The 27,869-nt window shown below is 38.5% G+C and overlaps 1 protein-coding gene across 9 annotated transcripts in view; it reads right to left on the bottom strand.

The window, feature by feature from the left end:
- Positions 1 to 1,016: 1,016 nt before the first annotated feature.
- Positions 1,017 to 27,869, bottom strand: part of PLAG1 (PLAG1 zinc finger) — a 58,402-nt gene continuing 31,549 nt past the window's right edge. For 3 of the 9 annotated variants that reach the window (XM_075125204.1, XM_075125205.1, XM_048840715.2), the window contains 4 exons: positions 18,170 to 18,243; positions 11,017 to 11,116; positions 7,726 to 8,084; positions 1,017 to 7,184 (listed from right to left, as the gene is read on the bottom strand). In XM_075125204.1, coding sequence (XP_074981305.1) covers positions 5,921 to 7,184; positions 7,726 to 7,967 — 1,506 coding nt within the window. In that variant the 5' untranslated portion in view covers positions 7,968 to 8,084; positions 11,017 to 11,116; positions 18,170 to 18,243 and the 3' untranslated portion in view covers positions 1,017 to 5,920. Of the gene's footprint in view, positions 7,185 to 7,725; positions 8,085 to 10,977; positions 11,117 to 18,169; positions 18,244 to 23,090; positions 23,587 to 27,869 lie in introns of those variants that run through there. The other 6 variants (XM_048840710.2, XM_048840709.2, XM_075125207.1 and 3 more) reach the window with 5 other exon arrangements.

The raw sequence follows: 27,869 nt of genomic DNA, 5'->3' as shown, positions 1-27,869 counted from the left end.
TGCAATATAAAGCAAATGAGGAGCACATGGTAGAGAAGTGATTTTTTTATTGGCACTAGCCAGTGCAGGGGAGAGAGAGAAATTTGAGACAATAAGGTAAAAATCTCTCTCACAGTAGGTGAAACATCTAGGTCCATAGTTCGCAGGAGCAGAATCTCTTTTCAATTCCTTTCTGCCTTTTCTTCTTTTCCCCCCTTAATAGGGGAAGAGAAAGCAAAGGCAGGAAATGTAGTCAGTGGTGAGGGTTAAGCTCTATACTCCCAGAGACACAAACCCAAATACACTGTTGAGAATGGATGGAATATGAATGTAAACCTACTGTCAGGCGGCTGCTAGTCTCTTAGCTTCCTAGTAGGTTGTCATAAGTTAGTGGAAGTATCTACTTGGAATGGGAGCAAGGGGCGACAAACTATACACAGCACGGCAAGAACAGGATTTTGACTAGATTCATAATACTACCATCTGCATGCTGAGGCACTGACTGTAGTGACTCATGCATATGTAGTGTTTTGGCCTCACAGAGCTTCCCAGGATGGTTTTTCATAGAAATGTCCCAACAGTCTTGTTTAAAGCATAATTTCCAGTCATTACAAATAGCAAGTGTAAAGTCAACACGAATTGCCCATATTTCTGTCTGAAGTGATCACGGAAAACATCACAATCTCCTGTGCGCTAATAAGTCTCAAACTCACCTGCCGGTTTCTCATGGTGGGCTCCAAACACATAACGCGGCAGCTTCCTCAATCCTTATTTTCAATGTAGAGATGCCACTAGTACACTACAGTGAAAGTAGGATCTTCCAATTGGTCACGTGGTTAAATCATGGACTGCAGATGCCTATGTTTTGTTTTACGAGCCTCTGAATAACTGCCATCCTCCCAGTTTTAAATCACGCAAGTTGTTAAATCTTTGCAGAATGAAAATAAATGTGTCTAATGTGTCAGTTGTAATTTATGATCATTTTCTAAAACCCCACACACGCAACCACGTTTGTCTATTAAAATGCCAGCCATACGTTATACATTAACTAAAACCATTCTGTAACTTTATTGATATATTTTGTGGAGTTCACATATTTTTGTACAGCAAACATAACACTGTAGCTGCAGCACTATTGTTTGATAGCAGCAAGGTATATTTTATAATCTGGGTATGTGGACAATAAATAGTCTGTTTCTTTGGATGTGAATGTTTAAAATGAAGTTCTGCTGCAGCTTCATACTGGGATTGCTATTTTACAGAGCTTATACACAAAAATATATATGCAATCTTTTTGTCTATATTTTATACAAATACAACAGTAGTTTGTGAATACATTTTAAAGTACATATACATGATAAGCAACTCAATTTTCCATATCACAGGATAGCAATTTTAAATGCAAGAAACATATACAAATTCAGTCTGGAATGCAGGGGTGGGTTTTTTTTTGTTTGTTTTTTTTCCTTTCTATTTTTGACTCAATCTTTATCATTAAAACATTTTAACATACAAGTCCAAACATTTTTTCCCCACTAGCCAAAAATATAATTTCAGCAATCCAAGTCAGGTTCAGGTGCGTCATCCATTCCCCAATATAGTTTTTGTCTAAATTCAAAGGGCTCTTAGCAACATACAGTATGTTCTTCACTCCACACCATAGAAAAAGCCCACATTTCATTTTAACTAACTGTCATCCTCTAGTTTTGTGAACAAAAGTCAGGCTTGTTTGGGTATACATTTGCATGTCCAAGATTTTCCTTTTGCAAGTGCATATGAATACATTGTGGTGGTGTACAAAGTTCATTAATGACAAATTAAGTCACAGTATAAAAATATATCGTATACCTACAGGTCTAGTATAGTCCTTTTTTCTAAGGGTAAAAATACATCTGAATGAGACAGAAAGGTTTGTAGCACCATGAGAGGAGTTGTATCCCAAGTTACATTAGCAGCATGATCCAATATAACAATATTGCAGGAGTGTTTCTGAGAAGATAAACATTCATTCTGGTTCAACTGTACCACTGAAGCTTATACTGAAAAGTGTTTACATATGATTAGCAATAGTTCTGTGTCACTTCCAGGGCTAGATAACTGTTATCAAAAGACACTGCCTTCCAACAAAATAAGACACCCTTATTGTATAAGGGCTTTGGGACTTTCCAGATACACTTTTGAACTATAATGGCATTACTTTATTTTGACTCCCCAGGTAATGTTAAATAGGTGGTAGTTTTCATTGTACACTGGGAGGATTGCAGGATGGGTAGCTGAGTGTCTACATAGTTTATAGCAAAAGTACATTTCATAGGCCTTCTAGAGACTGACAAGTATGTAGAATGAGCTGCTAAACCAGTGTATGAGACAAACAGACATAACTAAGGGTGCAGTCCTGCTTCCCTTTAATTTAATGGGGTAAGATCGGGCCCCATGTTGACTTCAGACAGCAGCATAGCTAACATAGGGTATTTTAAAATTCTATGACCATTTACCATCCAAAACTCCAGAGTGCACAGTTTATAATTGGTGAGGAACGCATGACTTTTGTATTGGTGTTAAAAATGGCAGTAGAAGACAGTGTAGTTTGAAACATGTAAACCTAGTAAAAAACCATTGTAAAAGCCTTAAGAAAGACACACTGGTTTTGTGCAATATAGCAAATTGATAAGAAAACACTGTAAAAATGTACCTGTTTAAAATTACGTCTACCATTTTGTACACAAAGCATTATACCAAAGTCCTACATATATGTAATCTAATGGCACTTGAAACAAGTTATAATAAAAGTTTTTATAATAAAAAGCATAACCTGTAAGAAATTTTCTTAAAAGGTTTAGGTTTTCTTTTTGAAAGTGCTATATCTTGTAATATGTGTAACATAGAGGTTGAACAAGCTTTATTTTAAAAAATATTGGCCTATAATACATGTATAGCTCACTAGGCAAATGATCCTGAAAATATGTACTCTTAACATTCATTATTAGCTTAATAAGCAATCAGCTCTGGCTCATGTTTCAGTCAGTATATGGTTTTTAAAAACCGCTACTGTGAAATTAACAATAAATCACTCTATTCCACAATTTACTACTAAATAAAGCACAAGCAACAAGTACACAAAAATATATATATTTAAAAAACGTACTAGAAGTTTAAAAGTTGCACAAAGAGTGGTGCATGATCAGCCAGCCTCCCTCCCCCTCCCCCCCCCCTGAAAAAATAAAAATCAACTCGGTAACAAGAAAGTAGGGTTTAAAAACTGACATTTTAATAGTGGCCAATAATAATTCTGCCTAAATATACTCTAAAGCACTAATGTGTTAATATTGCTAACAGTGTCAATCTGCTTCCACATATTCATACATCCTAGTTCAGTAGCAAACATACATCATGTAGCCACCAACTGAAGCCCTGACTGAATGAGGTTCAATATCTTGTCTGAGGTCCCTATTTCTGAAGTGAAAAGTCAATCCCTTTTTACAAAGCTAAGGCACTACCATTAGTAGTAAAGATTCTGGTTATATACTAAGAAAATGGATGCTGGCAAAAAAAATTTTAATCAAGTCTAATCAGAACTAAAACTGATAAACAAATGGCACTTTTTCTAAATGCTAAATACACACCACTTCCATCCCCTTAAGCAATGGGATAGGCTGTCAGAATGTTCTGTGTTGGCAGTTAAGATTAAACTAATTTGCAACACTAACAAGTGGCCTTCCCTGCTGCCAGACTAACAATTCACTGTAGTTCTGAAATTGGTGATATGCATATTCATTTTCCAACAGCTGCATATATTGACAAACACAACCTAATGGAATGGCCTGTCTCCACTTGCCTTTTCTGGGTGACAAATGTGGCTTACGAAGGGTATGATTCTGTGCACCCAAAACTTTTCAGAAGTTAAAGATGCTCAGTTCCACATACAATATGGCCCATTAAGGAAATGGCCCATTTATCTTCCACTCAAACTGGTTAAACTAGATCCAGAATAAAGTAACTTCTTTCCACTTGCTTTTTGTCTTATGCTTGCTGGTTTAAACTAGTATTAAAGTGTTTCTGTTCTGTTTATTTTGTGCTCTTTTCACACAATGTTTTCTTTCCTTAAAATGCTTGGGGTGGAGGGAGGGGGAAGCAATACTGAACACATCATTCAACTAAAGATGTAGGTAAGCAATCTGTTTCATAGAAACTAAAGGAAGCAGTCATGAAGCAGAGCTAAAGTCCACTTTGAGATCATATGCTCCTAAACCCAGAATTTGAAAAGGTATTATCCTTATTAATACATCCTTATTTTAATGCCTTTGGAACACAAACACATTTATAAAAACATTATCTTTCAGTAATAAAATTTAAATACATATAAGTATAAAATAGTAAAACTACACCTGCATATTGCTCCTAGAGGGAAAAAAAGGAGGAGCTAATGATAAAATATTGGGAGCAAAAGCTCCTTCAATGGGAGCAACTTCTGTTTCTGTGAAGTACATTTATTTTAACCACTTAAAACCTTGTATGCGTCCTCACTACTGACTGAGTGATACGACTGTATTTCATTTTTATTTTTTAATTCCTTATCCAAAAAATGACAAGGAAAATGAATATTAGTATTGAGTTAAAGCAAATCTAGCTTGCTTTTACACATCACAGTTATTTCTCTTTTGGTTATTAGGGGTAGGAGACGTGAGTATATCAGGTTAGGTAAAAGTGGTGTAAGCAATATGCTTTTACTTCACTCCTAAGAGTCCTGTCTTTAAACCTTGGCAATGGGAAAAAGGTCCCTAGCCAAGTACCCAGGTGTAGTAAGTGTGATTAACATTTAACTTGTTGCTTAGGAGGACATAACACATCACGTCACACAACTGAAAAGACCCACTCCGCTTAAAAAAAAAATTAAAATGGATATCTGCAAATTTACATTCACTCTCTGACTGCAGGCTCACATTGAACGGACACTAGGTATAAAACTTCAGGCTGGACTTGACCCACACTTTGGCTGTGGCAGCTAGGAAAGACTGATGCCTACAGACGTGAAAATACAATCTGAAGACTCCTATGCAGTGCTCCTTCTATGCTATTAAAAAGAAAGACAGCAAGTTAAGAATTAAATCAAAAATTGTGACAAAATATTCCGCACTACTAAATTACAACACTTTTATATTTCAGGGTCAGCCATTAATTTTGCCTCTTTTCCCTTCACCAGAGTCACAAAAGCACAAAACGGTTCCAATTTTAACTTGACACATTAGCCAATTAAACAAGAATAAATGTTTTTTTAATTTTGTCGCGTTACGATGAGTATTTAAGTTAAATTGCTTCTTATCCAATCTTGATACAGGCAGCAACAAGTTAAGCCAGAAAATAGCAAGTTTTTAATACCTTTCATAATGACTAAGTCAAAATGAAAAGTATGTACATATTTCCAACAAGGACGTTTGAATTCGATACTAATTTAAAAAAAAAATTGATTTCAGATTATGGACCACATAAGATACCACCATTTAGTTCATTTGAAGATCTTCAGGAAGCTGTGTGTAAAATTAAAAACTAGGATTCTATTACAAAATGCACAAAATGTAAAACGGTCAAGCTACCATTTACTTGACAAAACAGAATGACTGAAAAGTTTCAGAAAAGTTATAAACAAGGGGTGTGTGTCAAAGTTTAGCAGGAATTGCTTTCTATTGATTTTTTTTGTCAGTGTGTCAATTGGCAGTGAAAATTCAAACAAATCAATGAGACTTTTTAAAAACCAAAGTAAACACAGTTGAGAATAAAACACTTTCAAAACATGTAAAAGTTAATTTAAATTTCTTACTGGCTTCATGAGATTGGTACTGTACAAAAGCAGAGAATTTGTAATGTCTCATAGTAGGCACTAAATTAAAAATGATTACCTAAGGCATTTCTACAAATAGACAGTAATAAGCCAGCTTTGTACATCCTACTGGAAAGCTTGATGAAAACGTGGTAGGGTGGTGGTTGTGCTTAGACTGCTTGCGAAAGCTGCTGACAGTGAATGCAGGGACCCAAGACCTATACTATTGCTAGGATCGTGAGGATCCTGTGTTTGTGGTGGAAGTTGAGCCATTGAAGAATGCGCCTCCTCCTGTGTATAACTCATTCCAAGGTTTCCCACTGAAACAGAAGGGTTATAGGGAGGGCCATTTACTGGTATGAAGCCGAACAACTGAGAAAAGTCCAACGGTTGGGGATTTAGAGGTTCACTAATGGAAACAGAGCTTTTGGAAAGGGAAACCTCCCCAGCTCCATCATCTAGTGGCCCTACTTGAGGATCCAACCCTAATTTAGATGAAGATGCTTGAGAATCCTGGGATGAAGACGGTATACCACTTTGCAACTCCATTAAGTAACTTTCAATTTCCCCTTTCAATGGCTGTTCTTTTTCAGGCATAGAAATTGCATATGAGGTAGAACTGAGTGGATATTTCAAAGATAGCTGGTGAGACGGGTGAACAGACTCCATATCTATTGGACAAGGCATTCCCAAGGGTAATGATGTGGTGACCATTTGGTGTGCAGATGCAGAACTCTGCATGGACTGAATTTGAGTATTGTAGAGATTCAATTGCAAAGTGTTTGTAAATGGCTTTGATGTCAGCTCACTGGAAGGTAAAGACATCACTGGAAGCAGCTCATCCTTTATAGGCACAGAAACATTGCAGGTAAAGGGATCTAGAAGGTCCATTGGCTCTTGTTTGACCTTCAAAAGTTCTTGGTTGTGACTTTTCTTCATATGGCGTGTTAGGTGATCTTTCCGCCCGAATCTCTGTGCACAATACTGACAGAGGAAGTCCTTTCTTCCAGTGTGCACTACCATGTGTCTACGGACATCCTTTCGGGTGTAGAACCGACGATCACAGTGTTCACACTGGTGCCTTTTCTCCTTTACTCCACCCGATGACTTGCCTGCATGAGTTTTTAGGTGCTCCAGCAGCACTCCCGTGCTTTCAAATGTCTGCAAACATACCTTACAGGTGAGGTCACCACTTGTTGCAGCATGCAAAGCCAGATGACGCTTAAACCCAAGCTTGGTATTGTAGTTCTTTCCACATTCTTCACACTTAAAGGCCTCTTTGTTGGGATTGTGTGTATGTAGGTGATTCTTTAGGTGATCTTTTCGGTGAAACATTTTCTCACAATAATTACACTTGTGGGTTTTCTCAGGAGAATGAGTAGCCATATGCCTTTAAACACAGATATATTCTGTAAGTAATTATTTTGATCAAAAAGTACAAGTGTTCATTTTTTTAATGGCAGCTAAATACTACACTAACGTTTCTTCACAACAGAATCTTTTTTAGCTGACAGCAGGACACTACAAAGATAGTTTGACAAATTTAAATATAGCAAAACATGAACATTACATTTAAATTGACACTTTAGTTTCTGGTGGATTTTAGCTACTGGAACAGGGATATGGGCAAGTATAAAAGTACTTGTGTAAATGTCCATAGCCAAAATTTTCTCAGTCCATACACTTTTCTTGTGGCAACTCTTTATACAAATGAAAATTCTAGTCTCATTTATAAAAACAAACTCAAAGACATTAGCTGGTAAACTTACTGTAACTTAGAATTCTAGAAACAAACCAATGTCTACTTTAATTAACATTTCCTCTCTGCAAATCAGCTGAAGAATGTGTACACAAACATATACTTTTACAAGGCTTAAAATGGCCAACATAAAATAGATAATATAATCTGAAAGATAAATAGAGTTTAATACCTTAGTAATTTGTACTTAGAAACAAAGGCCTTGGTGCAGTCTTGTTGTGTGCACTTGTAGGGCCTCTCTCCTGTGTGAGAGTATGAATGAACTTTTAATTTCTCAACACTGTTAAAGGCCTTGTCACACAGTTGGCAAGGAAAGTTTTTTCTTGGTTTGGTTTCACCACGCTTACGTTTCCCTGAAGGGACTTTCTGGGTATCTCTTACTTCTGACAAATCACCAGGAATGACAGTGGCCATCGCAGCCTAAACCAGGCCTTCTTGTTGGACACTTGGGAATTGCCCAACTCCACTAAATGATTTAGCTTTAGATGGCTTCTCAAGTTTCATGTGGTCGTAAAAGAAAGCAAAAGGGGACTGGAAAAAAAAATAAGAAACAACTAGTTTGTAACTAAACTTAATTTTGAAGTTTACTTGCTATGTGATGCTTCTGAATAAAACTTAATAAAATTAGGTTCAGCTGGTCTAATGTAATACCTGTTGGCTTCTTTATGCTATTTGTCACAATTCTTAAAATGCATTGCTCAGGATGAACAGATCCACATGTGCCCTGACACTACACCTTGTAACTTTTCCTTAGGGCACTGATGGAGAATAGCAGTATTTCAGAAAGATTACAGAAGGCATCAAAAATAACTTTACTCAAAACTATACGGATAAAGCTGACTTTTGGCAGCTGCAGATTTCGCAAGGGATTAAACTGTACTTGTGTATATATAAATAAAGTATACACAATGTTCCAGTTAATGCCTAGTGAAATTTTCCTGTAACTGTATACTGTACTAAGTCAAAATTGATATGGATAAAGATATCTATAAATTAGGTTTTTTTCAGGTCAACACTGGAAACAGCCATCCTCCCCAAACAATTCCTACATCATAAAATAGAGAAAATGTTGAAAGTTAGATTAGATCAAGATGGAAACACTTATTCATTCATTCTAGAAGGATCACAATCTATCTTGAGGTATTAAGATCTGTGAAATACATGAGAAACCCACTCAGGAGGAGGCCTATCCCATTTAAATTGTCGGTTGGAAAGAGTAGTTCTGAATTCTTAATCTGGTAGTACATGGTAGTAACTGATCTTTGGTGATCGCACAGTACTTTACAATCTTTTATTGCCAAAAATACTACAGCACTATTTTAAACATCACAACTCAACTGCAATTTGAAATACCAAAGGATCTAATGTGACATAGATCAGAAGCTAGATCTACAACAGCATGGTGAAAGGCAGTATGAGAGAAACAAAATGACTGTCAGAGTTCAATATTAAAGGTAGGCAGGATTTGAAGGAGTTGAATTTGGCATTTCTATCGCAATGAGTAATTTCCAGTCTTTGAAAACCCAATGCACAAGTACCATCAACTCAGGAAGTCTGGCTACGCCACTGTTCTAGATGCAGTTTTGCCACAGACACCAGAGGTCGATGTCAGTAGCCTGGAGCGGATGGCTTTGAAGTGCAGCTCTCGGTTGGCATTGGAGGGCACTATTCCCAAGCTTGCTGCCTCCTTCAATATCTCAGCTCCCTGCTGTGTGCTTCTGCATGCTTGTAGCTTAAAAGAAGCAGCTGTTGGGACAGGTGGGGAAGAGCAGCCAGGAGTCAGGCAACGAGCACCAGGCAACAGCTGCTCCCAGCTAATGCCACCTCCCCTAGTGAACAAAATGAACTGTCCCTAGCTGGCAGTGAAGGAAGGATAGCTAACTTCCAAGGCAGCCTGTCCCCTGGATCAGCTGTCCTCTCCTCCCCATTGCTGCTGGGCTTCTGTTTAGGGCACAGTGAGGTAGCAAACATTGCTCGGAAAAGGGACTTGAGAACAATCCCCAAGTGAAATGGGGCTTCAGCTTGAAGAGAAAAGCAGAAGGACCTTGCAAAAGTGTCCAAGACATACCACTTAGAGCTGGAGAGAGTGTGAAGGAAAGTCTCTCTCCTGTTGGTCAGGAGGAAAAGAGAGAAAGGGTCATCCTTAAAATGTGTGTTCATTTTATGTACACTTCAGATTGAATTTTAAACCAAAAATGCACTGAGTGTGTCTGCATATGCCTCTTCTCTTAAAGGGTAAAAACATGAATTGACAGACCAAGATGATATTATTCTATTTTTTAAATCTCATGATATTTTTGCTGTTATGCTTTTTTAATTTGAAGGATTAGCAACACTGCAACCTTAAACCATCCGAGTGAAAGTTTATTATAAAGCTGTATCAGTGGTTAACTACAGCATTTTTTTTAAGTTAACCAGTGATGGAAGAGAGGTTTCTTCAGGAATGGTGATTCTTCAAGAGTTGCCTCCATACATTCACACTCATGAGATGGGAGCATTGGGAACCAATTCCTAAGTGCGAATGTACATAGGTCATCAAAGAAGCAGCTTAGTTTCAACCCTCCTCCCCTATCAAGTGATAAAATGAATCAGTCAATTGGAAACCTGAGGCCAAATTCTTCTTTACTTACATAAGGGTAGAAGCCCAGACCAATTTTTCCATGACTTAACTGAGTTATTTCTGATTTATACTGATATGAGAGGAGGATCTGGCCCAGCAACTTTAAAGTTAAGTTAAATTTGTGGACAAAAAGATTTACCAAAGTCTCTTTTAATCAGAATTTGAGAAATAAAATTAAACTAACTTCACTGCAATTCAAGTCACTGATCTTCTACATGTACTATATTTCTCCCCCCCTTCAAAGCCTCCAGTTCTCTAATCTCTGTATCAAAAATAAAACACAGAATGCTGAAAAGGATCAAGCATATTAAGCAGAGTTAATAATGTTTAATTTCCCTATGATCCAAATGAATTAAGATGATTTTGAATTCCTTGTGCCCAAAAAGTACTCAAATGTGCATTGTTAAAACAAATTAAGAGTGGATTTGACCCTATAATTATGATAGTGATTCGTTTAAAAATGTTGTTCTGATTGCTATTCCTAGGGTATTTTCAATAGTTAATGAAGAACTTCAGAATTATTTTTCAATATAAAAAAAAATTCCACTTTTCACTTGTGGATGTATAGACTGAGCAATGAAGACAAAGCTTAAAAACACTGATGCTCAAATATTACATTTTCTGAAGACCAGCTGAACGAATTTTATATGAGTAAAAACGCCTGTTTGTGACTCAACATATCACTTAAAATTCTCACTCTCATTGGTGCTTTCACAACTGTAGGATGAATGATGATATACACTATAAAAATCTACTGCACTACATACATCATACATTTTATACCATTTTAAAAGAAGTGCATACTTAAAAATGAATTATGGTAGCCTCTGTTTTAATGCACACCTGATGGTAGCCCAGTAAAGTCCTCAGATTTTGGTCTTAACCAGTTCCGCTGACTCTTCTTGGAGGAAACCAGAATCCAGTACTTCCCATTTTTGCTGGTCTGAAAAACAAGGAAGAAAGAATGAACTAGACTTTAGTGAAATCAAAATATTCAGAAAGGTTGAGGGGAGGGAAGAGGGATGAAAGGGGAGCAGGTGGTACAGGAAGGGAAAATTAAAGAGGTAGAGAAATAGCCCAGGTATAGAATGATCTAATGCGGAATAAAACTGAATGGATTTATTGCGTAAGAAGTATCAATTAATGACTAAAACTTACGTTAGTCCACTTATAGAACTTCAGTTAGTTCTGCATTTGGTAGTAACACATAAAAAGAAAAGGTTACATATCAGCAAAGGATTTCTCTAAAAAGTAAAAAACGACTACGTATGAATGATTTGGAAATTAAATAAATCCCTCAAATATTGGGCCCAGCCTTAAAGTCCTCACACAGTACTAATCTTTAAAAAAAACAAAACAAAACCAACTATCCAAGAAAGGACTTCTGAATGGGCCCAACATTGCAAGAACATAACTCTTTGATCCTGCTTAAATTATACAGGGAATATCATCTGCTTAGAAGTTGATCTGCAAAGGGGGAAAAAAATTAACTCATTCCTCTTTTTTGCTTCTTTATGGTGTATATAAATAATCCATGAAATTTTTTTCCTAGGGATGTCAAGTGATTAAAAAAAGTTAATGGCGATTAAATGTGCAATTAAATGCACTGTTAAACAATAACAGAATACAATTCTATTAAATATTTTGGATGTTTTCTACATTTTCAAAGATATTTATTTCAATTACAGCACAGAATATAAAGTGTACAGTGCTCACTTTATTTTTATTACAAATATTTGCACTGTAAAAAACAAAAGAAATAGTATTTTTCAATTCATCTAATACAAGTATTGTAGTGCACTCTCTTTATCATGAAAGCTGAACTTACAAATGTAGAATTATGTACCAAAAAAACTGCATTCAAAAATAAAACAACGTAAAACTTTAGCACCTACAAGTCCAATCATTTCTACTTCTTGTTCAGACAATCAAACAAGTTTGTTTACATTTGCAGAAGATAATGCTGCCTGCTTCTTTTTACAATGTCACCTGAAAGTGAGAACAGGCATTTGCATGGCACTGTTGTAGCCGGCATCGCAAGATATTTACATGCCAGATGCGCTAAAGATTCATGCCCCTTGATGCTTCCATTCCAGAGGATTGAAATAGATATATTTGAAAATGTAGAAAAACATTCAAAAATATTTAATAAATTTCTATTGGTATTCTATTGTTTAACAGTGAGCTTAATTTTTTTAATTGAGATTAATTTTTTTAGTTAATTGCATGAATTAACTGAGATTAATCGACAGCCCTAGTTTTTTCCTTATAAATATCAAATCTCTCTTCCCGTTTCTTACTGCAAGGCTTCCTGAATGATGACTTATTACAAGCGTACTCAGTCCCTAACTGTAAGAACGAGGTTTGAATCTCTCCATCTATTTTAGTTACGTAGGTATAAAGCCCCATGTTTTCTGTGGCACACTGGCCCTGAAAATTCTGTGACAGGAACCCCAGAATTATGTAGCAGTGTCTCATACCAAACCTTCTCCCTCTTTACTACCTTGTCCACTCCAGTATAGTGTTCTTTATTTTGGTATCCAATTCAGCTTCACACAACCCCAACTTCCACTGTGCTGCAGATTTTTGTATGGAAAATGCATAACTGCATTAAAAAGTACTTGGGGGAAGACTGGAAGGTTGCTGACACCTGGAAAGGAGTATTGGAGGCTTTTCATACCCAGGGAGGCGGAAGAAGCATTTTGGTACTGAAAAGGGCAGCTGAAACTTTCAGTACTAGGGAGGGAATACAGATCTTCTTTCCCACTCTTTCAGGCATAGGTAACTTTAAACGTGGGGAACAGGATTTAAATTCCTCATTTCCAATCCATGAAGACCTTTAAAACCAGCTACTCTAACTTTAGTACTACTCTACCCTGTCTCAGCATCTGATACTAACCACCAATCAGGAAGAGAGTACATTAAATGGATATTTCTATTAAAATGATCAGCAGTGAAATAGATAACATTTAAGATAGCTTCCTCACTGAAGTGAACGGGACAGCTCCCTGCTATCAGAGCTATTGTTTCAAGCTGTCTGAAGATAAAAGCAGATATAATTGCATAGATTTACAGAGAAAATACAATACTCTTATGAAAGTTGTTGGTACACCCTCACCTTAAATATTGTGCTCAATTCTGGTTACCCATCTAAAAGAGTCCCAGCAGAAATAGATAGGGTTCAGATAATGGACAAGGATAGACAGAAATTATCAGAGGCATTGGAAGGACTACCACCCCAGGAGAAAGTGAGAAGACTATAACTGGGATAGCTCAGTGGTTTGAGCGTTGGCCTGCTAAACCCAGGGTTGTGAGTTCAATCCTCAAGGGGGCCATTTAGGGATTTGGGGCAAAAATTGGGGCTTGGTCCTGCTTTGAGCAGGGGGTTGGACTAGATGACCTCCTGAGGTCCCTTCCAACCCTAAGATTCTATGATTAATAAATGAGGACATGACCGATGTATTTAAAGTAGTGAATGGTATAAGTCAGCTGCGCTTATTTACCCACTCTCTAAAGAACAAGAACAAGGCAATGTTCCTCCAACAAGAGGAATATTTTTAAACTAGGGCTGTAGATTAATTGCAGTTAACTCATGTGATTAACTCAAAAAACTTGATCGCGTTTAATCTCAGTTTTAATCGCACTGTTAAACAATAGAATACCAATTGAAATTTATTAAATATTTTGGATATTTTTCTACATTTTCAAATATATTGATTTCAATTACAACACAGAATACAAAGAGTAGAGTACTCACTTTATATTATTTTTATTACAAATATTTGCACTGTAAAAACAACAAAAGAAATAGTATTTTTCAATTCACCTCATTCAAGTACCATAGTGCAATCTCTTTATCATGAAAGCTTTGATTCTAGATCACAGGCAAGTTCATGGAGAAGAACAATTATGCTAAATATGAATAGTTGCAGAGACACGTTGAAGTAAGGGCTTTCTCGGGGTGTTAAACAAAAACCCGATAATAAAATTAACTTTTCTCAAATTTATCAGATTTTACTTTCTTGGCACTGTGATGCTATAATTCTACTAGTTCTCCAATTATCCCAGAGAATCTTCTCAGGCAGACAAGACTTGAATTTCTAATATTTGTATATATAAAAAAAAGGGGGTACAAATCTCTGTTTGCCCTTTACAGGTAACTGTTAATTTGAAAACTAACTGCATTTTAAAAACATTTTAAAATGACTTGAACTCCAAAAATCTAGCCCAAGACAACTGAATTATCTGGCTGAAGAAACAGACAAGATTCCTCAGTAGGGCTTGCTGCCTAAAATTTTTACTTCCATAGGAATTTCAATTATGTTACAACAAATAATTAGTTTCACCACTTTTTAAAAATATGTATTTATTTTAATATAATTAGTGAGAGTTAGGTCTCCTGAATTTATGAAGGGATCTAAAGGAGATGAAAGGAACTATCAGTTTGTAAACTAGACTTCAGCAGGGGAAAGATCCAGCAAACATTAATCAGAGGCATAAGGATGTAATTAATGATACAAATAATGGAATTATAGAGACAAGCCATATTTGAAATATTTTTAATGGTTTGAGGAACAAAAGGAACCGTTAAAGAGGTTGACATATTTTACTTGAATGTCGGGATTCCTAGATATGCTATAAACTACAATACAAAAGAACCCTGCTTTTGTGGATTAAATACTAGTTTAAAAAAAAAGATAGGTGAAACTGCGGTAAAATGGCAACATACATATGGGTTGGAGAAAAGAAAACAAAATCCAAGCACATGGGGAGGTGAGTGGTTTATGAAATTCATTGTAGAGCAATGAAAAGATCTGAGAGAAAAATGAAAATATATTCAATGATCCTAAGAAACAAAAACAGGAGAATGACCTGTAGATAGCGAGAGATCAAATTTATGCCTCCGGCAAACTACTTAATAGATAACATATTCCTCTTCCAGTTAGGGAATAGATAAACATAGGTATCAAAGTAAAACAGAGAAAATCATTCTAGAATTGTATCAGGAAGGAGCGAGAGCATGTTAACAAGCACATTACTGGACGCATAATTATGGTTGTGCTGGTGTTGGTATAATATAAAGTCAGAGAAAGTACAAAACACAGGGATTTTAGGATTTCATTAATTCATAACTACAGAATTTAAGCCTTTATTACTTGGCAAGATAGAGATTCACAGTAGACAGAAATAGGTTGAAGTGCACAAAATTTAGAAAAAATAGGAGCTGAGTCTCTTTCAAGCTAGTGACAAACACAAGTAGCAAGAAAGCACCTCTCTAAGCTAAGAAAAAGCAGGATTAAAAGTGTCAAGTAGAATGTTTTTTGTCCACAGCGTTGGTAACATGTAGCTTGGGCTTCCAAAGTTAGAACAGAAATAATCTTACAACTAGTAGTTAAGCAAGCATTTGGGAGAAAAAGCACAATACTGCTGTGGTACATCAGCCAATATATAAGAAAGGACTTATTTGCATGGGCTTCTTTGCCTCCAAAATCTTAAAGTTTTCTATCCTAGCCATAAAAGTATTGGCAAGTTTAAAAAAAGATATTAAGCTTGTTAAACTACAGAGCACCATTTTCTGCATATTAGAAAATAACTCATTTTTACACTATGTTATAGCAACATAACTATGAATACTAGCACAATGGTGTACATCACCTTTTCTGAACACAAAGAACAAACATTTTGCTATGTATATCTTAGTTAGTTTGTGGACATGTAAGAAATGAACTTACCAAACTTTACCATGATCTAATATGTTATTATTTAAAAAGCCATAATATTGAAATCTCTTTGTGTGCTTTCAATGTTTAAAATGGACCTAGATAATTTGAAATCTTCAGAGCTCAGTTTGGGTTACTAGATAGCCCAAATTATATACGGAATTTAAAAAAAATGAGTTGATTAGGGTAAACCAATCTGATCCCTGCAGCGTGTTGTGTGATTTTGTTTTTTTGTTTCTAGGATTTCTCTGGCACCACATGGATGCTTTTCTGAGAACTCTGCAGACCATGATGAAAACAATTTTAGAGCTGTAAACTGAACTACTGTCAATGTGCCTAAAGCCTGTATACAGGTAGATTTTTATATTTCAAGATCAAAATAAAAATAATTTGCACAAATTCATGTTTAATATGGTGAAATTCTCTAACAAAGGCAAAGAAACTCTTAGCTACTGCAGTAGCAAAATGTTATTTACAGGTAGGAAAATGTCACTTTACATACAGAACAAATGATAGGCAATGATGAATTTTGTACATGCATGAATTAACATAACCAGAGTGCACAGTAGTAATATCAGAATCAAATTCATTTATGCAATTGATAATATCATTTTCCATTTATCTTGCACAAAGTGTAATACAATCTTCTCAAAATCTCTTCAGATTCTAATAGCCATAAGCTATTAATTTCAAAAGAAGTTTTATGTAACTGTATCTTTGAAGTTTACTGTTTAACAATTATAATTAGGTTGCAGAGCAAGGCAAAGTGGTATAATAGGTTAGTAATACATTTTCACTTCTTGTGAAGGGGATTCTATACTCCTGACCTGGTGCTGAATGCTTTCAGTAATCAGTAAAGTCAACTGACATTTTAGTTGTCAGGTTCTAGTCCATTGGTAGAAAGTGAAAATGAAATTGATGAATTCATGCTAATCTTTCATTCATACACTTTATGGCATATGGCAACAGTGGTTTTTTTTTTTTTGCTTTGTTTTGTTTTTATTAAATAATTTAGCACAACTGACATGTCTGTTCTAGAGGCACCCAGAGTTGGAATTGCATGGAAAATGCAGCTCCCAGTCACATCACTTCTCTCTGTTCATTTGAGCTGCATTCATACCATGTGCTGAAAAGTAGAACATACCAACGAGTTTAGCAGTTTCACTTTGAAAGTCTGCTATGCAGGCAGCACAAAGGAATTGGCTGTGCTGGAAAAGCTAGCAGGATGCCAAAAGGCAGGGCCAGTTTTTAAGTAGCATGGTCTGAAAAATCAAGCATGGGACTTGGAATGAGAAAGTCTTGAATTCTAATCGCAACTCTGCCTATGATTCACCATGTGGGCAAGTCACGTCATCTTTCTGTCTCAATTTCTCCAGCTGTAAAATGGGGATAATATTTATCTTCCTGCCTAACAGGGACATTGTGAGGATTAGCTATTTAATGAGCTATTTAATATAAATGCTAACTAGTAGTATTGAACAGGGCAAGCACAGTACAATGCCCAACATGGGAGGGTTAGACAGATTGCTACAGAAAAAGTTCCCATAGATTTGGGACAACTGTACAACTCACAAGTGACCGAAATAACGCTATCAAACAGAAATTAGTTTTACATCACCTGTATTGAATGTACATGATACATATAAATACAACAGTAAAAAAAGTGTACTAAGGGCCCAGTTCTGCCCTATGTCAGATGGCAACTGAGTACCTCTCTGACTTCACTAAGGCTTGGTGTACACTTAAAACTTACGCTGACGTAACTACAATGTGCAGAGGTGTGAAAAATCCACACCCCGGAGTGTGGTAGGTATGCCAACACACAGCCTGGTGTAGACACAGCTAGGCTGATGGAAGAATGGTTCTGCTGACCTAGCTACTGGAACTTTGGAAAGTGGAGTTTCTACAGCAAGCGAAAAACCCCTTCCATTGCTGTAGTCTGCATAAACCCTATGGGACTATGGCAGCATAGCTATGGCGCCGAAGCTGTGCCCCCATAGTGCAGACATGGCCTATGACTGCATGGGGTGCAAACTGGGGCAGGATTTGGAGAATAACCTATTCTAGCCTTGTATTTAAATTTGTTTTCTCACTGAAGCTATTCCCGGTAGAACACTGGGGTAGAAAGGGTGCGTGCGTGCCTAAGTTTTTCAGTTGCTATGCAGCAGCAAATGTCCTAAAAACACTCCACTCTCCAAGAACCTGCTATTCTACCCGAAAAGGAAATAACTTTATAGAAAATTGATGATTTATATTAAAGAAAATTGTTCACTTACATTTATTCAAGATGGCCATTGCTACTACTGCTGGAGCTCTCATGCTGGCTGAGTATATCAAGTGACCCTATGAGCTAAAATACAGAAGCCTTAGGAGAGCATAACTAAAGATGCAGCACACTTAGGACAAACCCCCCTCCACCTCCCCCGCCCCCCATTCTGAAAGAGTTCTCATGGCTTTTGTTGCTTTAAATCTCAAGTAATATTCAATTAATAGTTTAATTATTTTTTCTATTAAACTTTCGTGGTTTGAATGGGGATAAAAAAGGTGGGGTTTGTAAAGAGGATCAGGTTTCTGTTGCATGCAAAAACTGCCTTTTAAAAGGTGAACAAACCACAAAGCTGGTATCAGCAAGCCTTTCTGGACTTGAAACAACTCAGAACACAGTCAAATTTTGACTCAATTCAGTCAAACACATAAGGAAACCACCATCCCTATTTTCAAGCAACCACCACCCTCTTTAGCTGCTAGTTATATCACCTGTACACCCATTTTTAAGTTTGTGAAGAAACAAAGCACAAGCTACCAATTGCCCTAGTGCATCTGATGTGCGTGGGAATACTTAAGATACTGCACTGCTGTATTCAGAAGAAAAAACAAATGTGAGTTTAAAAAAAGACAAATGAGGGATATTTTTCATGCAGCATTTCTTTCTTTGAGAAAAGCCTTCATCCCAGCATGCAACCTGAATAAACGAATTGTGCTATGGAAAAGGTATGTAGGAGGTGAAGGAAGTAGAATCACTCCCAGACTTTTGGATCCACTTCATGACTACTGTTGCAGACTGAGGGCTATAGTAGCCACAACTCCCTGCTGTGCTTCCTCTGTTCCACCAAGTTGGGAAGGGGGCTGGTGGAGGAATCCACATATATTAACAGATCCACTAGTCCCTGCCACAGCCCCACCTCCGAAATCCCTCCATGATTGAGCACAGGGAGCCATCACTAAGATGTGCTGCATGGCACACAGTAGATGCTGGCTCCCTGCCCTTTCCTGAGGGGTTGCATCCAGTCTGCATCCTTGTTAGGAATCCATTCCTGCTGAAGCCTGAACCAGGAACCATGGGCTCCTAATGTGACACTGCTACCTATTTCAGCTATTACAAAATCTTCACTGTTCATCAGTAGCCATGGCACCGGTACCCACCTCCAAGTTTCCCACCACTTTAATGGCGAGTCAATGCAATATCCCCCAATCTTCAGTTGCAAAAGCCTATTTCCAATGCTAGAATCCACTTGTACATCCACTACTATTTGTTTTGTTTTGTTTTATTTTGCTATTAGCTTTTATAACACTGCGATGAACACTGAAATTTTAACGCTTTTATATAAATCAAAGGTGTGCCTTCACCTGAAATACAGTGTGCATTTATAGTCACCCTATCTCCAACAGGCTCTAGCAGAAATAGAGACTGAAAGCCAAGCAATGAGAATGAGGTGATGCATGGAAAAACGTTCATGTTAAGAAACTGAAAAGATTGGGACTGTTTATATTAGCTAGGAGACATGGTAATAGTTTACAAAATAATTAATGGTACAGAGAGGGTACTCACATCACCCTCTCTCATGCCAAAACCAAAGAGTCACTCAATGAAATTTAAATTCAGCAAATTTAAAATAAAAACTTGTTCACACGAAACAAAATTAGCCTGTGAGTTTTATTACCACAAGATATCATTAAGATCAAAAGCTTAGCAGGATTAAAAAAAGATTGGACATTTACATAGATAACTAGACTCTCCAGAATTATAACAGCAAGGATTGTTTTAAAAACAAGTTTTTCAGAAGGGCAATAAACTCTCATGCTTCAGGACATAAACCAAATAAATGCGGGTAGGGAGGGAACTTTCCCTTGGGAAGGTAATCCTGTAACAGCCTATTGTAGGGTTTCTTGTATCTTCCTCTGAAGCATCTGGGACTGGCCACTATCAAGACAGGATGCTGGACTAGATGAAACACCAGTCTGAATTCCTGGGTCATATATCTACAAGCCAAATCGATGGAGTAATACCATGTAAATGTATGCATGGAACTCCAAGTAGCAGCCTCGTATCTCCCTGGAGTCTCTTTTGAGACATGCAGTTGAATCTGCCTTGGATATAGTTGAATATGTTTTAAGACCTCAGGCACTGGGATACCTGCCAGATGACAACAAAGATGTATACATAATCTCATCTATTTAATCTTTCAGTGGAAACTCTCTGCCCTCTAGATGTATCCCTGTAGGCTATGAACAACGCACATGTTTTACAGAAGACTTACTCCTGTCCAAGTAATAACTGAGAACTCTTCTAGCATCTGAACAATGCAAACTACCTTCTTCCAAAACTGAATGAAGATTGGTGAAAATATAGATAAATTACTTACTAAAAACACTTGGAGTTGCACAGAACCATCTTATCCTTATGGAACAGTCGGGGGGTGGGGGGTGAAGGGGAGGGCATGAGAGCTTGGATCATGCACACTCTTCATGCTTATGTGAGAACTATCAAGAATGCAGCCTTTTTTAAGCAACTGTAATTAAATGAATATAGGAAATGGCAAACTGAATTAGACTAGTGGTCCACTTAGACCCATATCCTGGCCAACAGTGACCAGTACCAGGAAAGGAAGGCATAAGAAATTCTTGAGTGGACAACTGTGGGACAATACATAATAATGTGATAATAAAATAATAAAGTTCCATAAGGATAAGAGAATACTGTGAAGAAATGCAGAGGGACTTAACAAAATTAACTGAATAGGTGGCAAGATGGCAGATGAAATTCAGTGTTGATAAAATGCCAGGAAAGAAATAATCTGAACTACTCTCATACCCATTGAGGAGTTCTGTATTAACTTTAGCCAGTCAGAGGAAAAAACTCCAGGGTGCCATTGTGGACAGCTCAGTTAAAACATATGCTCAATATTCAGTGGCAGCTAGAAGAACAATTAATGTTAAAAGGTACGAAGACTGTGAACAAAATGAGTCTATACAGAAATCTATAAATGCAGCCTTGCTTGTAATACTATCCAGTTACGGTTACTCCATCTCAAAAAGAAACATCAGAAATAGAAGAGGTCCAGAAACAAGCAATGACAGAAGAATACACAGATTTCTGGATAAAATATTCTCCATCAGCACTGCATTTCTGCCCCACACAGGTCTACCTAGCTATTAAAACCACCTAGAAAATTAATACAAAATACTTTTGTTCTGAATCAAAGAAAAAATTTAAGCCTAGAAGTACATGCCCTCTTCTCCTTCAACCATAGATACGGTACCATTACAACAACTATCATACACACGTTACAGACCACACATTGCAAACTTAATTCTGTCCCCTACAGATACCAATCTTTAATCCAGTTAAGTTCCTTTCACGAACACAACCAATTACCACACCAAACATCCATAACTATTGTGGAAAAAAAACAATCTTATAAAGGGCTGCATGCAAAAGAGAGGCAGAGACAACGTTGCAACAAAGCCTGTTGCCAACTCTGTCTACATATCTATTCAAGGGACACCATCATAGGACCTAATCACATCAGCCACACCATCAGAGGCTTTTTCACCTGCACATCACCAATGTGATATATGCCATCATGTGCCAGCAATGCCCATCTGCCATGTACATTGGCCAAACCGGTCAGTCTCTATGCAAAAGAATAAATGGACACAAATCAGACGTCAAGAATTATAACATTCAAAAACCAGTCGGAGAACACTTCAACCTCTCTGGTCACTCAATTACAGACCTAAAAGTCAAAATACTCCAACAAAAAAACTTCAGAAACAGACTCCAACGAAAAACTGCAGAATTGGAATTAATTTGCAAACTGGACACCATTAAATTAGGCTTGAATAAAGAGTGGGAGTGGATGGGTCATTATAAAGTAAAACTATTTCCCCATGCTAATTTTTCCCCTACTGTTACTCGCACCTTTTTGTCAACTGTCGGAAATGGGCCACCCTGATTATCACTACAAAAGGTTTCTTTCTCCTGCTGATACTAGCCCATCTTAATTGATTAGTCTCATTATAGTTGGTATGGCAACATCCATTTTTTCATGTTCTCTGTGTATATATATATCTTCCTACTGTATTTTCCACTGCATGCATCCGATGAAGTGGGTTTTAGCCCACAAAAGCTTATCCCAAATAAATTTGTTAGTCTCTAAGGTGCCACAAGTACTCCTCATTCTTGTTATCAGAAGGAAATGGAATAGAAAGTTCAGTGTTTATAGAAGGAAAAGAAACAGGTCTGACGATCTCAAGGTTGCCTTTCTGAATGGTTTGTCTTCTCATTGTACATATGGGCCCTCAAATGGAAGGTCCTTCAGAGAGGCCTCTCTCTTAAATGGGACCCCAGAACCCATCAGTCACAAATATAGTCCCATGGTTATAGTAGCGGTCACTAAAAATCTAGGAGCTGCATCCAACACATTGTAAAGCCCTTACAGTGCATATTTTGTGACTTATCAGCCTTCAGCAACTTTAGTCATTGCGTCTCTCCTGGCCTCTTTAGAAAGGTGCTCCACCAATTACAGGAATTTATCCCAGGGCAATAAGTTATATTTGGCCAATTACCCCTGCTAATTAGCTACATGAGGAGAGGAATAGAACAAATCAAGCCTTTTTTCCATCCCAGAAAATCAAAGTATATGGCATATCTGTTCTTAAGAGGCAGGGATGCCAATGAAAGTTCATGGCAAACTGATGCACCAGGCACAACCGGGGATCCAAGTATAGGATGTGAATGGCATATTCAAAGCCCCACTCAGGGATAGAATAGATAAGGTCTGTCCTCTTGGAAGTAGATATGACTTCAGCAAAATTTAGCCAAAAATACTCTGCAGGTTCTAAGATGCTTCCGTTATTTGGAATGGCCACCTGCCTAAATTGTCCTAGGTTACTGTGAGACTCTAGATCAAGCACCTTTGAAAGCTGTCCCAAGATCTCCTTCTGGAAGCTTCTGATAGCCTCAGGTGGAGAAGTTACACCTCATCCTGGATGGTAAAGGTGGTGAACCCTCCGAAGTCTCTTGCATTGCACCACTCTCATCTTCAGAATCCCATAAATCTGATCAGAGCCTAGGGAAGAAAAAACACCTGGAAAGACATCTGGTGGAAGGCACCTCTTTCAGTGATAAGAAACTGGCTGAAGTCTCTTTTGTGATTTCTCAGGAGGCCATTGTCTTAGCTTTTGACCTCAGGATTATTGTGCTCACATTGACCAGTATGGACAGCATTCCCTGTTGATAAGGGAGATGAAAAACAGAGACCCCTCCACCCCCGGGTCAGAAGATTGCTAGGCAGTTACGTGGGTCTGTTGCAAGGCCAGAATACAGACCATCATCCTGACCAGAGAGAGCAAGTCAGGAGGCATAAGCTACACCTGGCATCTCCAGGTAGTAAAGGACCCTAGAACAGTGGTTCCCAAACTTGTTCTGCCACTTGTGCAGGGAAAGCCCCTGGCGGGCTGGGCCAGTCTGTTTATCTGCCATGTCCACAGGTTCGGCCGATTGCGGCACTCAGTGGCTGCAGTTCACTGCTCCAGGCCAATAGGAAGCTGCTGGAAGTGGCGCAGGCTGAGGGACGTACTGGCAGCTGCTTCCACTGACCTGGAGCAGCGAATTGCGGCCACTGGGAGCTGCAATTGGCCAAATCTGCAGACGTGGCATGTAAACAAACTGGCCCGGCCCGCCAGGGGCTTTCCCTGCATAAGCGGCGGAACAAGTTGGGGAACCACTGCCCTAGAAAGATCTTCAGTGTCTATCACCCAGGCCATTCTTGACACAAAATCTAGTCTTCCTTCAGAAGACGGTCCACAGTCAAAGTTTGGACTGCAGAAGGTTCCCTGTTCAGAGTAACAGAAGATGAGGAAGATAAGAGCCAGATACATTATATTAAGGAGAGTGTTGCTCCACCGTCTCTGGGACAAGACCAGAAGGAAATACCAATGCCAAAGAAGCCAATACTGAAGGCTGACACCTAGGCCTCAAGAATGGTTGAGGCCAAGGAGAGCAATACCGTGACATCTCCCACACTAATGGATTGGTTTGCGTTTTTTTATGCTGTGGAACAATCCAGCACTGACAGATATGGCACAGATGATCACTGGATCCCCTGTTCTCAGAATGGCAACAAAGCCAAAGAGGCTGATTCTACGTCCTATGTTATAGCTCTCAGTGCAAAAGTCCATGCTGAGGCAGCCTCAGTACAGACCTCCTGATCACCAGTATTGGACTTCAGCACGAAGCTGCTCATCATCAACTCACCTTTCCACCTCAACTGCTACCTAGACATCAAGAAATCCCTTTGCACTGACTTCGCCAATCAGCACTACAGCTAGCCAACTAGGACTTAGGCCACATCTACACTACAAACTTACATCGGTATAAAGACGTCTCTCAGGAGTGTGAAAAATCCACACCTCTGAACAATGCAGTTATACCAATCTAACCCCTGGGGTAAACAGCGCCCTGTTGACGGGAGGGCGTCTCCCATCAACATAGCTACGGCCTCTCGGGGAGGTGGATTAAAGTATGCCGATGGGAGAACCTCTCCCGCTGGCATAACAGCATCTTCATTGAAGTGCTGCAGCTGTACTGCGTTTTAAGCAGCATTTGAAGTGTAAACCTACCCTTAGACTCTTCAGAATCCCTTTATGTTGATCACATCAAGGGCTTAGCACTGGACTGGAATGAAGGAGTCTTTAAAGTTTCCTCAAACAAGGGCTTTTGGGGCACCTATATTTGGGGAGTTGTAAGGACCTATAGCAGGGGTCTCAAAGTCCCGGGCCACGGGCCATCTGCAGCCAGAGAACCTCTCCACTGCAGCCTGCGGAAACTTTTAAAAAGTTTTTTCATCCGGCCCTCGAGGTTGCCAGCCAAAGTGGGGGTGGGAGGGGAGCGGGCAGGAGAGATTCACGTGCCCCACCCCCCAATGTTGTTCCATCCTGCTGCTCCTGGGACACTCCCAGGGGTTGTACTTGGCAACGTGTCATTCACCTCAGGCAGCTCAGCTCCCTGCAAGCAGTTCCCTATCCCTCCTGTTGCCGGCAGAGGAGAGACCCATGCAGCTACGGTGCCTGCTGCAGGCACCGCCCCGCACAGCTCCCATTGGCTGGGAGAGAGGGACAGAGGTACCATCATTAGTTGCTGGGCAGAGTCAGCCACGGAGGCAGCGTCACTGGGCAGAGTCAGCTGTGGCGTCATGAAGCCAAGGGAGTGAGGGAAAAGGGTGGGAAACAAAACGGGCTGGGAGATGGTGTGAACACCATCTTCAGTGACATTATTGGCCTGATGGGAGGATTTGAGGACTGGCACTGGCCCTAAGGCAAATTGAGTTTGAGATCCCTGACCTATAGGGATTATATCCCTCACCACAACAGATCAAGCACTGGATTGGTTCACCGTCACCAACATTATAGCTTCATATGATGCACTGATCTTAGCAGTGGACATCCCAGCTGCTGAGAGCTAACCAAAAGGGCCAAACTAAGTCCACATCCGCACAAAAAGTGTATGTTGTCTAAAATAAAAAACAACAAAACCACAAACCACCTACATCAAATGCTATGCCTAGAAAACCTAAGAGATGCCTAAGAGATAAAGCAATGGACAGTTCTCGGTTCCAGCTTGCTGCTCCTAAGGCTGTAAGAAAGGACCAAAAACTTCCAAGCTTCTACACCAAAGGCAGGCAACTACAGAGCATGGATCTCAATAAAGGGAATTCTCAAAGGCATTACGCTTTCATTTAAAAAAAATGATATCTAGTTGAAGAAAACTTTCCAAAACATGAACCAAATGTAAAAAGATGCAGTAGTATCTTCTTCAGTCTGCAGACAAATTAGGTCAGTGCCTTTACTGCTGCTCAAAGTCTAGCCAAGTAGCAGCAACAGAATGAAATTAACAACTCTGGTCAGTTTCACAGCTGTTACAGAAAGCCTAGGTGTTAGTGAAACTATCAGTCACTTCAATTTCATGTTGCTTCTGCAAACCACAGCAGATGTACTAGAGTTATTCACAGAGTAAGAAGACCCAAAAACAGAGGCTGGGGAAGAGGAAGAATTCCCTATAGCAGCTAGAAGTGTACAACAAGTGGAGAAAAAGAGAGAAAGGTCCTTGCTCCTTCCAGGAGCCAAAGGGATGGGTGATGTTTGGAGTTGGTCAAATATCTAGTGACCAGAGTGATAGAAGAGACGGAGCTCCCAGGCAAGAACCAGGGACAGCACATTGTTAAAAAGCCAGCACTTTCTCCATTCACAAAAAACATGGTAGCAGAAAAGGGAGTCAGGGAGCTCACCAGTTATAATTCCTGAACTTCACTGATCCTGAAAACCACCACCTAATACTCCCTATCTTTTCTATCTACTTAAAAGAAAAATATTTTTCAAACTTCTAGTTTATCATATTCATAGTTATGACATCAACCAAGTAAAATTATACTCCATAATCAACAGATGCTTAGGACTCTAAATACAAAAAAGCTAAGTTCTCAAAAATAAACACCTCGAGGCTAAAAGTTACTAAAGTCTCAGCCTGATGATGGTAATCTGCTAATCAGTACCCATCTTTCTCAAACTGACAAAGTCTCACTGAAATAAATACAAAAAATTCAGAAATTAAGACATTTAGAACTGCTTATTTATAACACTCAAACAATATCCAACACGAGAAAAGGCATAATGAACAATCTGAAAAAGAAATATTTTTAGTTAAAAAACCCAAAGGTTAACAAAAAAGTTACCTACCACAAAAATCTTGTAAAGACCCACTTTGTTGTAGAACAGAGCCTTTATCCATAATTACAAATCTATTTGCATTGTCTCTGATTCAAGACAAACATTTTTGCATGATAATTTAAAAAAAACAGTACTATTGTTTTTAAAATTAGCCTAAAGCTGGAAATAAAACTGAAGCTTTACAGCCAAAAGACACAATTCCTGACTTAAGCAATGAAAGATTTTTTACACTGAGAATATGTAATTTAGTTATGCCTGGAAAATGTTTTATGTCCTATTTGTGCCGATAGGCTGCAGACAGTTTTTCTGAAGAAACATCATTTGAAATGAACATCAACTGAAAACTTTTATCTATCTTAATACGCCTTTGAGAATCAATATATTAACATTTTAACCTTATGCTTCTAAAATGAAAGGGACACGGTGTCAAATGCAACACTCAGAATGGTTCATTTAACACCTTGATCTCACTGGACATTTCACTACCAAATGGAAGCAATCCACTAACAGCATCCTCATGCAAACTGATGTGCCATATTGGGAAGAAATCTGCTGGTAACCTCCTCACAAGCTTTGTGATAGTGAAAAAGTGAAGGTGCTCTGCAGGGGTGTGGACGACTGTCATTGGAAGCTTTTCTCATGCCAGTGGGTGTGACGAGAAGAATGCACTCCACTGGTGGTCTCCACACATATTAGGGCTGCAGGAGATGGGAATGGGTAGTTGGCAGTCTTCCCAAGTGAAGTGGACTAACAGTAGCCAGCCTGAGGTGCATGAAATGGATGGCAAAGGGATTCAACAAAATGGCTTGTTAACAAACCTTGACTAAAAGCAGGACAATAATTCTTTCCTGTCTTACACAGGATTTCACTCAGTAATATTGATTCCACCTGCCACAGGCTCAGAAATATTAACCCATTCTATTATAAGCTTATTAAGGTTGCCCGGCACTTCCCACTGTAAGACCCTAT

This window comes from Caretta caretta, chromosome 2 (genome assembly GCF_965140235.1).
Source record: "Caretta caretta isolate rCarCar2 chromosome 2, rCarCar1.hap1, whole genome shotgun sequence".
NCBI lineage: Eukaryota > Metazoa > Chordata > Testudines > Cheloniidae > Caretta > Caretta caretta.
This window is presented reverse-complemented; position numbering and strand designations above follow the sequence as displayed.